At 44.4% G+C, this 12,500-nt stretch overlaps 1 protein-coding gene across 1 annotated transcript in view; it reads right to left on the minus strand.

Moving 5' to 3' along the window:
- The window catches only part of LOC138978986 (membrane metallo-endopeptidase-like 1), a 51,724-nt gene that overhangs the window by 25,237 nt on the left and 13,987 nt on the right, over nucleotides 1–12,500 (minus strand). Inside the window, exons 2-8 of the mRNA XM_070351803.1 lie at nucleotides 4,832–5,109; nucleotides 4,325–4,357; nucleotides 3,689–3,850; nucleotides 3,012–3,095; nucleotides 2,257–2,468; nucleotides 1,195–1,380; nucleotides 99–179 (exon numbers count right to left, since the gene is read on the minus strand). Coding sequence (XP_070207904.1) covers nucleotides 99–179; nucleotides 1,195–1,380; nucleotides 2,257–2,468; nucleotides 3,012–3,095; nucleotides 3,689–3,850; nucleotides 4,325–4,357; nucleotides 4,832–5,109 — 1,036 coding nt within the window. The remainder of the gene's footprint in view (nucleotides 1–98; nucleotides 180–1,194; nucleotides 1,381–2,256; nucleotides 2,469–3,011; nucleotides 3,096–3,688; nucleotides 3,851–4,324; nucleotides 4,358–4,831; nucleotides 5,110–12,500) is intronic.

A 12,500-nucleotide genomic window follows, 5' to 3' on the forward strand; every position in this document is an offset into this window, starting at 1 on the left:
AGTCTATGTGCATACGTGCGGGCATGTAAAACTGACAGGTAAATTATGATTAAGATCCTGCCAATCGTTTAGTGTAAAAGAAAAGAGTGCATTCTTACATTCGGGTAGTCAGTCTCCAATTCATCCATAGAAACCACGTCATACAGAATGTTTTTCTGCTGTTCCTCGGACAGGGAGATCTGCAACACGACAGAACAAGCAACATTACCACGAGTACGTGCACTTGTAAAAGAGATTTCAGAATTACTGAGGCAGTCAGATTAACCCACTGAAACTATTTCATCACATCACATGCATGGTTTACTACTGCCACAGTAGATTAAAAAGGTTTGCCGCGTGGGAAAAGGGCAGACACTTTTGAGTGGCTTTGTTAAAAACAAACAAGAAGAGCAAACGCTCGATCGAGTCACTTTCGCAGTTCTGAATATTATATGAGGCATCAGATGGACAGGAAGAAATTGCTATTCACAACACAATGCATACCTGAAGCATACCTGTGACCTTGAAAAAGGTCAAAGGTCACCAAAGGTCAAAGGTCACCAAAGGTCAAAGGTCACCAAAGCAGACGTCAAAGTGTAGAGGTCACTGGGAGTCACGTTCACATAAAATTTGAGCCCGGTCACTTTTATAGTTTCCGAGAAAAGCCCAACGTTAAGTTGTGTGTTGCCGAACAGAAAAGGCTAGTTATCTCCCTTGTTTTTCTGATAACGTTCGTAAAAGGCTACAGATGTAAATACTTTGATGTAAAGAATAATCCTACAAAGTTTCAATCACATCCGATGAACTTTGTCAAAGATATAAAATGTCTAATTTTTCCTTTGACGCTGACCTGTGACCTTGAAAAAGGTCAAAGGTCAACGAAACCATCGTTAAAGTGTAGAGGTCATTGGAGGTCACGACTAAACAAAATATGAGCCCGATCGCTTTGATAGTTTCCGAGAAAAGTCCAACGTTAAGGTGGTGTCTACGGACGGCCGGCCGGACGGCCGGCCGGACGGCCGGCCGGCCGGACGGCCGGCCGGACAGACTAACACTGACCGATTACATAGAGTCACATTTTCTCAAGTGACTCAAAAACCGGAGTTGGCAAGCTGTATCTCAAAGTCCACTGTATCCCTGACGTCACCCAGTGCCGTGTCGAGGGGGGGGGGGGGGGGGGGGATTTGACTCATTCACACTGTATATTCTACTCACGTTGGCGAGCTGTATCTCAAATTCCACGATGTCCCAGGCGTCATCCTTGGCCGTGACGGGGTCCGCCCCAAGCTGAGCGAAGAGCTGTTCCAGCATGTCTTGGTACGCCTTGACCGCCTGGTTGTCTCTGCCCTGAAGGTAGGCCTCGCGACTCGCGTTGTGCATGCTCAGCTGGCCCTGTCCTATCTGAAACAGACATGACGTTCCCGTGTAATGGTGAGAGGCTGTTCCGGCATGTCCCGGTGTAACACGAGAAAATTACTCCCACGAGATTTTTACTCAGGAGTAAACATTTCGTACGAAAAAGTTACTCCCTTTACGAAAAAAAGCACTCCCCCATTGCACGAGAAAATTACTCCCCAAGACAGGTGAGTTCCGAGTAAACATTTCGTACAAAAATGTTACTCCCCTGACGAATAAATAACGAATAAATTACTTCACCCCAACACGAGCAATTTTACTTCCCAAGGCAGCTGTACGAAATTTTTACTCCCTTGTCCCCTGTTAGTCTTGGTGGTGAAAGGGGTGGAAGGAGGGTAGCGCGACATTCGTTTGCGCGAGATCACTTATTGGCATTATCCCTTCGCCCGCATCCCATTTTTGTGTACGAGATTTTTACTGGAAGTAAGAAAAATGGGGAGTAAAAATTTCGTGGAGGGAGTAATTTTTTCGTGCCTTGGGGAGTTCTTTTCTCGTACGAAAAGTGTACTCGGAGTAAGAATTTCGTACGAAATATTTACTCCGGAGTAAATTTTTCGTGGAGTAAAAATTTCGTGTTACACCGGCAAGCCCTCAAAACCTGGTTGTCTCTGCCCTGAAGACGCTTCACGACTGGCGTTCATCAGTTCACAACAATATCATCACACAGAAAGCATCAACACGGATCATTGTGCCAACGAAAGAAAAGCAAACCCCAAAACCATATGCATGTAAATGGCGCCAGAACACATATCAATTTCCTTAGTTTCTATAGAACACATTTTCAGCCAACAACTCACATAGATGGCGTCAGAAAACCTGTTCATTACTTGAAATATAAATGAAACAAGAAGCACAACTGACATAGATGGCGTAGGACGACGGGTCCTCAAAGTCGGCCTTGATCTCCGCGGAGAGGATTGGGAGGCTGGCAAAGTCCTTGACCCTGGACAGCGCGAGGAGCAGGTCCAGCAGCAGGAAGTCTGTCTCGTTCCACGTGACGTCCACACTCGGCCACTTCCCCAGACTGGCCGCCAGCTTCTCCAGGGGTTCGGACCCCATGGCGTCCATGTAACCTGAAATGGGATTGGTTGCTAGGTTGCTCGGATTGGTTGGGTGGTGGTTGGCTGGTTGATTGATTGGTTGGTTGAACATGGTTGATTAATTCATTGGTTAACTGGCTGTTTTGTTGGTTGGTTGATTGACTGGTTGAACATGGTCGATTGATTGATTGGTTAACTGGCTGGTTTGTTGGTTGGCTGGTTGATTGATTGGCTAGTTGAACATGGTTGATTGATTGATTGATTGGTTAACTGGCTGGTTGGTTTGTTGGTTGGTTGATTGACTAGCTGGTTCATTTAACCATTTCGGCTTTAATCTGTTACTTAATGGATTGCTGATTGGTTGTTTGCAACCTAAACTAACTGATTCAATCATGCATTTAAATTGTGCTTGGTTCATTAATTATATGGTAGGCTGGTTGATTTTGAACTAGTGTGTTGTCCTGCTTGTGTTGCATCCTTGGTTTATGTGTTGGCTTGCTTCCCTATGTTGTAATACCGTCTCTCAATACCAATGTGACTGCTTCTTTTTCTGAGAGTACTGAGGACGTGACGTACCTTCGTTGACACAGGATGTGTAGAGATCTCGCGCAGCCCGTATCGCTAGTGGCTCGGTGGGTAGGTTATCCTCCTCTAGCCGTTCTGAAAACCAGCAAACCATACATAATGTACAATCACGTCACTCCTATATTCCATTTTCTGATTACTGTCATACAGATACGGTTTAGTTTCATCAGTTTCATCAGTTTCATCCGAAAAATCAAACACCCAGGATCAACCCTAGCCCCCAAATCTAGAAACAGAAATAAAATATGAGTTCCACGACACACAAAACATGTCATTTTCCAGCAAAGTTTACATATGTTTTTCAATCTGAAAAGACAGGTAAATACAAAAACAAAAACACAAGCAAGGAACTAAACTTACAAATAAACTACTAGCAATAAAATCATCGCTAACAGACCAACAATAAGCTACAACGAGACATCAATATTGAACCACAACAGTTAAGGCCTCTATTGAACATAAGCTTGATTAAAAACAAACCTGACCTACTATTAGGCGTGCTGAACAAAAATATGACCTACTTTAACATGATTGAAAAGCTGACCTAATTTTCAGCGTGACAAAAAAAAAGAAACTGATTTAGTTTTAAGCGTGATACACATGTTTATTTAAGCATGATTGATAAGTTAAGTAAATTGTTCGCGTGACAAAAAAGCAAGCTGACCTACTTTTAAGCGTGATCTTGACCTCTTCATCTATCTGCGTGTATATGTTGACCTCTCTCTGGTCGTCCGGAATGACGGAACCCTTCATCCACTTGCCACACGCGTACTGGTAGAAGTTGTCACACGGGTCAACACTGCGGTCAATGAACTCGTTAATCCTCGCCGCTGCAACAATCTCATTACATGTATAAAGAGTCTCTCTCTCTCTCTCTCTCTCTCTCTCTCTCTCTCTCTCTCTCTCTCTCTCTCTCTCTCTCTCTCTCTCTCTCTCTCTCTCTCTCTCTCGAATAAAATTTGATTTGATTTGATTTGATTTGATTTGATCTCTCTCTCTCTATCTCTCTCTCTCTCTCTCTCTCTCTCTCTCTCTCTCTCTCTCTCTCTCTCTCTCTCTTTCTATGACATCACAACGTTCTACGACATGATGACATCACAAAGTACCACGACATAATGACATAAAAAAAGTCCAGCTCACAATGACAGAACACGTTACTACGTACATCACGGGGTTGTCATGTCTCAGTATAATGATACTCTTATGATTAAGAAACACTTGCGGACATGACAGAGTACCATGTCAAAGTGGCATAGTATTGCGGAACTGAATATTTTGAGCACGAAGAAAAAAAATTAACTCACCTGCTTGAACACAGCTATCCTCCGTACAGAATGCTGTGGACAGAAAAATAACATTTAGCGTACATTGCAAACATGACAGAAAAATATAATATAACGTAGATTGCAAACACGACAGAAAAATATCATATAGCGTTGCCAACATGACAGAAAAATATCATATAGCGTTGCAAACGTGATAGAAAATATCATATAGCGTTGCAAACATGACAGAAAATATCATATAGCGTTGCAAACATGACACAAAAATATCATAAAACGTTGCAAACATGACACAAACATATCATAAAACGTTGCAAACACGACAGAAAAATATCATATAGCGTTGCAAACATGACAGAAAATATCATATAGCGTTGCAAACATGACAGAAAAATATCATATAGCGTTGCAAACATGACAGAAACATATCATAAAACGTTGCAAACATAACAGAAACAAGACGAGATGCCCCCAGACACCCCACACGTCGGCTGGGTGGGGAAGGTGACACGATCCACAAACACTCACGTCTGGGCTCGCCCTTCCAGTAGTAGAGGATGACGAAGCCGATGAGGAAAGCGATGAAGAGGAGGAAGATGAGGAAGAGGAAAGTGAGCAGACATCGCTCCAGGTGGGACCGGCTTTTACAGCACCCGCCACCCTCGTTGGGTGGTGCAGTGGGCGGTGGCTTGGTGGGGGTGGGGGTGGGGGTAGGATCGGGGTCCGCTGCCTCCACGTCGGCCGGTCCGGGGGGTGGGGGCGGGGGAAGAGGGGCGTCGGCAGGAGCCACCTGGTTGTCGTCGGGTCTGTGGATGAATGAAACAGAGTTTGGGTTTCACGTTTAAAAAGTGCATTATTTCTTGACCAGCATCACGCTAAATGCAATCATTGAAACAGGGAAATTAATGATGATGTTCATCGGGTCTGTGGGTGAATGAACCAGCGTTTGGGTTAATGGCTTCTTTCATCAACACCAGTATGTTCAATGCAAGCATATCATAGAGAGAGAGAGAGAGAGAGAGAGAGAGAGAGAGAGAGAGAGAGAGAGAGAGAGAGAGAGAGAGAGAGAGAGAGAGAGAGAGAGAGAGAGAGAGAGAGAGAGAGAGAGTCAGAATCAGAACTTGATCAGAATCAGAATCAGAATTTATTGTCATTAAAGCACAGAGCGCCTATTGACACATACACGATACATAGCCTAAGTACAGGAAAAACAGGAGAGTGTATGTAGAGACAGAGTGAGAGAGAGAGAGGGAGGCTAGGGAGGGAGATGGTTAGGTGGTGGTGGAGGGAGCGTGGCTGGCTGAGTTGGCAAAAAGTGATGTGTAGTTGTGTACAGATGATGGAATGTCAGCCACCATGCAGACTGGGAGAAGTGTGAGAGAACGGTTGTAGGAATTTGGTAGTTGACGCACTGCATGACGGCAGATGCTGCAACGCTTGCTTCCAGAGACGGGGGAGAGAGTGACCTACTTCTACCAAAGACTGCTTCTACTGCGCGCTATGAGTTTCACAGCAGCTGCTTCCACGATGGCGTGAGAAAAGTCATACACGGACAGGGCGTGAGAAAAGTCATACACGGACAGGGCGTGAGAAAAGTCATACACGGACAGGGCGTGAGAAAAGTCATACACGGACAGAAATTGAACTCAAACAATGAAAGAAAACACACAACAAAGAACCACGTTATCTATAAAAAAAAATATAAAAAAATAAATAAATATCATAATAATAATAAAAAGTAAACAAAAGTATTGCGAAACAAAGAACAACCGAGCAAGCAACAGCAAACACTGCATCTTCGTCCACGTTCAACAACAACAACAACAACAACAACAACAACAGAACCTCCTGAATCACGTTTGATGTTCCCTTACAACCAGTAATGAGCCTTTGGTTTAAAGCCATATGTACTCGATGACTATACACGCTAATTGCTTTACCAACAGCTGGAGACAATGCTAAATTAAGTTCCCTGCAAAATATTGTGGTCTAGGACCCCTTCAATGTTGAGATATATGTTAGTTTTCATTTTGATCTGGATCGTCCTATTTATAGATTTGCCAACAGAGGTAGCGTTGACGCAAGGGAAATAACTCCGCGTCTTTGTTTACATCCAAAGTTTTTGAGACTCTAAAACAAGCTGTAATGCATGTATATGGTCCGCGCATGGCGACATATCGTCATTACATGGTCTTATGGTGCGTTTGACATCGATTATGGGCAAACTACACTTTGTAAACACGGGAGCGCGTACATATGCCTTTAAACATGATACAATGGTACAACGATAAACATTAGGGACACGAACTCAAGCGAACGCTTATATTATGAGCCTTTGTTAGTGGTATGGTATGTATACGAACATATGATTTCTGTTTTCTTATTATTATTATGTGCGTCTGTGATATAATAATAATAATAATAATAATAACTGGACATTTTTAAGTGCCTAACCTATGGCTCTAGGCCCTTTAGTGCTTTACAAAAGAACATATATATATATATACAGAATAGAACAATTAAAAGCACAACCTACATAAAACAAATTAATCATACAGACACAAATCATCACTAGTACTGTTCACACAATAATCATATATACAAACACACACAGCTAACTCTCAACAATCATAACAACTTTATGGGAGAGGAGTACGTACAGAAATGGAATGAATCGTGTATTAGGTGTTTGTATAAAGGACAGCCATGCGTTGCTCAGAATCACAATAGCCCGCTCAGAGAAAAGTCGCTCTGGATTGGTCTATGCAACGGGCTCACAACAAGGCAAATCGCTTCACGATGGCGACGAAGAAAGCACGATTGCTGCGAGATATGAAAAAAGTTGTACTTCTTAAACTAGTAGACGATTTGGTCAGTGAAATCGTCAGAGAAAATGTAGTTATGATGGGAAATTTAGCTGGGGTAGTCCCTGAACCTTGAAAAGCGGTGGATTATGCGGGTCACGTCGAAAACCACGCCGAGAAGATCGAAACACGCTACACGGCATCGCAGTGTAAACACCGCCGCCATCTTGGAAAACACGGCGGGCGGTGGGCGAGCATATATACCAAAGCCGCTCGCCGAGTGCTTCGCGAGCGCTTTCCTGCACTGCCCTAAGAAACGGCTTTTTGTCATTCGCACTGCGAGCGACCCGTGGCGAACCGCTCTGGGCAACTCGTCTCTGCTTGTCAGAGCAGGCTCTGCCTAAAACCTCGTTCCTTGTTTGATAAACCTTACCCAGCACAACCTTTTTGTACCGAATGGTGAAGCAGCCAAATTGCACAGTGCGGTGCGTTTGAACTAGCGTGACGAATAGAGGGTGGGAGTGAGAGGGAGGCTACTGGGGATGGGGAGGGGGGAGGGGGGATGTTGAACTGAATGCAGGAGGATTCGGGGGTATGCATTGCGTAGACTGTTGCTCGGGCAGGAGACGAGGGTAGAGCCGGTGTAACACGAAATTTTTACTCCACGAAAAATTTACTCCGGAGTAAAAATTTCGTACGAAATCCTTACTCCGAGTAAATTTTTCGCACGAAAAAAGAACTCCCCAAGGCACGAAAAAATTACTCCCTCCACGAAATTTTTACTCACCATTTTGTTTACTTCCAGTAAAAATCTCGTACGCGAAATTGATGCGGGCGAAGGGATAATGCCAGTATGTGATCTCGCACAAACGAATGTCGCGCTACCCTCCCTCCACCCCTTCCACCACCAAGACTAACCGGGGACAAGGGAGTAAAAACTTCATACACCTGCATGGCATGGAAAGCTAAATTGCTCGTGTTAGGGTGAAGTAATTAATTCGATTTTTATTCGTCAGGGGAGTAACATTTTTGTACGAAATATTTACTCGTAACTCACCTGTCGTGGGGAGTAATTTTCTCGTGTAATGGGGGAGTACTTTTTTCGTAAAGGTAGTAACATTTTCGCACGAAATTTTTACTCCGGAGTAAAAATCTCGTGGGAGTAATTTTCTCGTGTTACACCGGGATGAATGTACTCCGCTGTGTGTGTGTGTGTGTGGTGTGTGTGTGTGTGTGTGTGTGCGTGCGTGCGTGCGTGAGTGTGTCAGTTGGCGTGCCCCGTTGCATGCGTGTGTGTGCGTGGCATGCGTGTCAGTGTGTGTGTGTGTGTCAGTACCAGTGTGTGCGTGCGTGCGTGTGCCAGGGGGAGTGCGCCGTTAGGTGTGCGTGTGTGCGTGCGTGTCAGTGTGTGTGTGCTTGCGTGCGTGCGTACGCGGCAACAGCAGTAAGTTTCCGCAGAAACTCAGCTTATTTATTGTTGCTGGCACCGTTCCAAACGCTTACCACAAGCACGCTGCAGACAGTCTACATGTCGAGAGAACACACACACACACACGGCATGCCGGCATAACAGCATATTGCGCACAAACCCAACACAAAGTCGGAATGATCGTGTGTAGGTGGAAACATGCCCCTTGACACCGTATCACAAAGACTGTGTGTTTTCGCCACTAGAAACTGTGTAAAGGCGCGGTAACAACATCACTCGCAGCACCGCATGAGACTCGGAACCAAAGACATAACAGACAGACACAGGTTTTCCAAACGTACAGGGTGTTGTCTGTCGACAGTCTCTTATTAACTTAAGTCTTAACACACACATACACACACACACACACACACACACACACAAACACACACACACACATACACACATACACACACACACACACCACGCAGGGGTGCTAATTGTTCGGTTTATCCCTAATTTCCGGTTTGTGAAAAGATTTATAACAAATGATTTCCGGTTTGAATCCAGTGAAAAGGTCTAAAACGTAAAAAAACCCGTTCAACGTTCATGTGAACGTAACGTCGTAGTAGCAGCTACTAGCACCCATACAAACTGACAAGAATACCGTCACTACAGAGAGAAGACAGAAATGTGAACGTAACGTCGTAGTAGCAGCTACCAGCACCCATACAAACTGACAAGAATACCGTCACTACAGAGAGAAGACAGACATGTGAACGTAACGTCGTAGTAGCAGCTACCAGCACCCATACAAACTGACAAGAATACCGTCACTACAGAGAGAAGACAGACATGTGAACGTAACGTCGTAGTAGCAGCTACCAGCACCCATACAAACTGACAAGAATACCGTCACTACAGAGAGAAGACAGACATGAACGTAACGTCGTAGTAGCAGTTACCAGCACCCATACAAACTGACAAGAATACCGTCACTACAGAGAGAAGACAGACATGAACGTAACGTCGTAGTAGCAGTTACCAGCACCCATACAAACTGACAAGAATACCGTCACTACAGAGAGATTTGAAGACAAACACGTGAACGTAACGTCGTACGTAGTAGCTAGCTGTTACCAGCTCCAAAGAGTGTGCCAGCACCCACACAGCACACGGGTGTAACGATGGAATGTTGTGTCAGGTGCCGAGCGGATGTGGGTTCGGATCTCTATTCTGGTGTGCAGAGCGGGGCAAGGTCACGGGGGGTGCGGCATGCGACTGGCGAACATAGAATACACGGCTCGTACCTCACGCTTAGGCCGGTTCAACAAAACCTTATTCTATTTTAATATCGTGACATCTCCACAATGTCTGGCGGCATTGAGGTTCCATACTCAAGCAATCCCTTATGCTTATATCAGTACATCCCAGGTAAAACATGACGACTGCTAAAGCCGGGATTCGAACTCGTCAACGCCAAAGCCAACGGATTAAAGATATATTTTACAGGGATTACGTGACCGCCGCTCAAATAAGGGTACCCTCAAAACTGACTAGACAAAAACGGAAGGGCCGAATGAAAAATCGACAAAAAATCACAATAGGCAAAACTGTGCAACTTTTACATTCGAGAAGAAAGTCGAATTAATTATCTACCCTGAACAGGTTCAGTGATATGTTTAGCTAGCTTGCGTAGTTCGTGTGCTATGCTATTCCAACTGATGCAGGTGTTGATCGCAAGAGCGGGGAAGTTGTACTGAGGACTCGGTTAGCACTGGGGGATTACTGTCCACAACAGCAACCCAGGTTTGGCAATACAAGCTGTAATGAGATATTATGACTTGATAACGGCGAACAATGCAGCTTCTGACAGATAATTATATGGTTCTCAACTACCAGCTTGTGGTTCACTGGAATACGTGCCCCACATCACCCCCAGCTCTCTGTCTCTCTCAGTGTCTCTCTGTCTCTCTCTCTCTCTCTCTCTCTCTCTCTCTCTCTCTCTCTCTCTTTATCTCTCTCTCTCTCTCTCTCTCTCTCTCTCTCTCTCTCTCTCTGTCTATCTCTCTCTTTCTCCCTTATCTCTCTCTACATGCGTGCGTATATGTGTATGTGTGTGTGTGTGTGCGCGCATATGTGTATCAGTGTGTGTGTGTGTGTGTGTGTGTGTGTGTGTGTGTGTCAGTGTGTGTGTGTGTGTCAGTGTGTGTGTGTGTGGGAGTGTGTGTGTTGTATTGAGTGCGAACGTGATTGCAGGCATGCGGCGCGCGTGTGTGTGCGAGTCGACTTTTCTTTTCCTTTGTATTATATTGACATACATGTACATTTCAATGTTCTATCATGCATTATGTATTCGAATGCGTAATGTTGTAATTAGTAATACTGTATGATTGCGATTGACAATTGTCCTTTTATTGTCTTTATTTTTATGTCTTAGTTTTGCAGGGACAGATTGTAAGACGGCGTGAGCCTAAAATCTCCATCCTTGAGTAATAACATTCGTTCGTTCGTTCGTTCGTTCGTTCTCTCTCTCTCTCTCTCTCTCTCTCTCTCTCTCTCTCTCTCTCTCTCTCTCTCTCTCTCTCTCTCTCTCTCTCTCACACTCTCTCTCTCCCTCTCTCTCCTTCTCCCCTATCTCTCTCTCTCTCTTTCTCCCCTATCTCTCTCTCTCCCTTTCTCCCCTATCTCTCTCTCTCTTTCTCCCCTATCTCTTTCCCCTATCTCTCTCTCTCTTTCTTTCTCCCCTTTGTCTCTCTCTCTCTCTGTCTCTCTTTATTCCCTATATATCTCTCTCTCTCTCCCCTATCTCTCTCTTTCTCTCTCTCGTTCTCCCCTATCTCTCTCTCCTTTTATCTCTCTCTCTCTCTCTCTCTCTCTCTCTCTCTCTCTCTCTCTCTCTCTCTCTCTCTCTCTCTCAGTCTCTCTCCGAGGACCGCATATCTTGTAGTTTCCAATCCATAAGAATAAAAGACATTCCTGCTTCAACCTCTCTCTGGCAGCGTGACAGACATTCCAAGACATCTGACAGCCTTCTGCACTGGAAGCAAAATGATGTTGCACTAAATAAAGCAAATGCAAACGTGTTTTGAATTCCTTTCAGAAAAAAATCGCTGTTGCAAACGAAAGTAAGCACTAGATTAACAAAACGCAGCAAAATACAATTAGCTCAAGGCAGCCAACCGGAGGTTACCTGTCAGATAGACAAACAAACAAACAGACAAGACTCAATTGAAGACTCATAATTGTACTGTCCTTATAAAAACAAAGACAACTGCCGTGCAGTGTCAGGCGGTTACAGACATAACACACATCACATTTACTAAGAATTAGGAACTGCATTAACAAACAAACAAACACCACTAAAGCATAATCACAGAGAATTGAGAGTTGCACAAACAGACGGATACCAGTAAACAAGCAAGCAAACTAACAAACAGTGAGATGTTTTTCTATTCTGTCCATTCTATCTGACAGACGATACAATCATTTCGTTCATTGTCCACTCCTTTTGCTCAACGTGTATTCGTGGGAGGGGAGGGCTGTGGAGTGACATCATTTGAGTTTCATGTCATTGCACCCACACAGTCAGGATGGCAGGAAGGGGGGGGAGCAGGGAGGGGGAGAGGGGGGGAGGTAACAGGAGAGTCCAATATGGAACAGGTTTTTTTTTTCTTCTCATCAGAGCTCCAAAGAGGAGAGTACTAAGACCAAACAAATTACATTTGTGTCCGATGGCGAGGCAAATAGATTGAGGTCGGTAGGTCGGTTTCCATCTTGTTGTTGTTGTTGTTGTTGTTGTTGTATTTTATCTTATTTTTGTCTTTCTTCATTTAAACATGTCGCATGTGGCCACGTAGCTGGCCGTAAACCGTGCTGGCTTTGGCTCTAGGTTATCGGAGAAGATTCACTTTCTTGATAAAGTCTGAAAATCGAATTCTGTCATTGTTATTACAGTTTTAAAGTGTCAGAAGAAATAGGTTGT

Source organism: Littorina saxatilis, linkage group LG10 (genome assembly GCF_037325665.1).
Source record: "Littorina saxatilis isolate snail1 linkage group LG10, US_GU_Lsax_2.0, whole genome shotgun sequence".
Lineage (NCBI taxonomy): Eukaryota > Metazoa > Mollusca > Gastropoda > Littorinimorpha > Littorinidae > Littorina > Littorina saxatilis.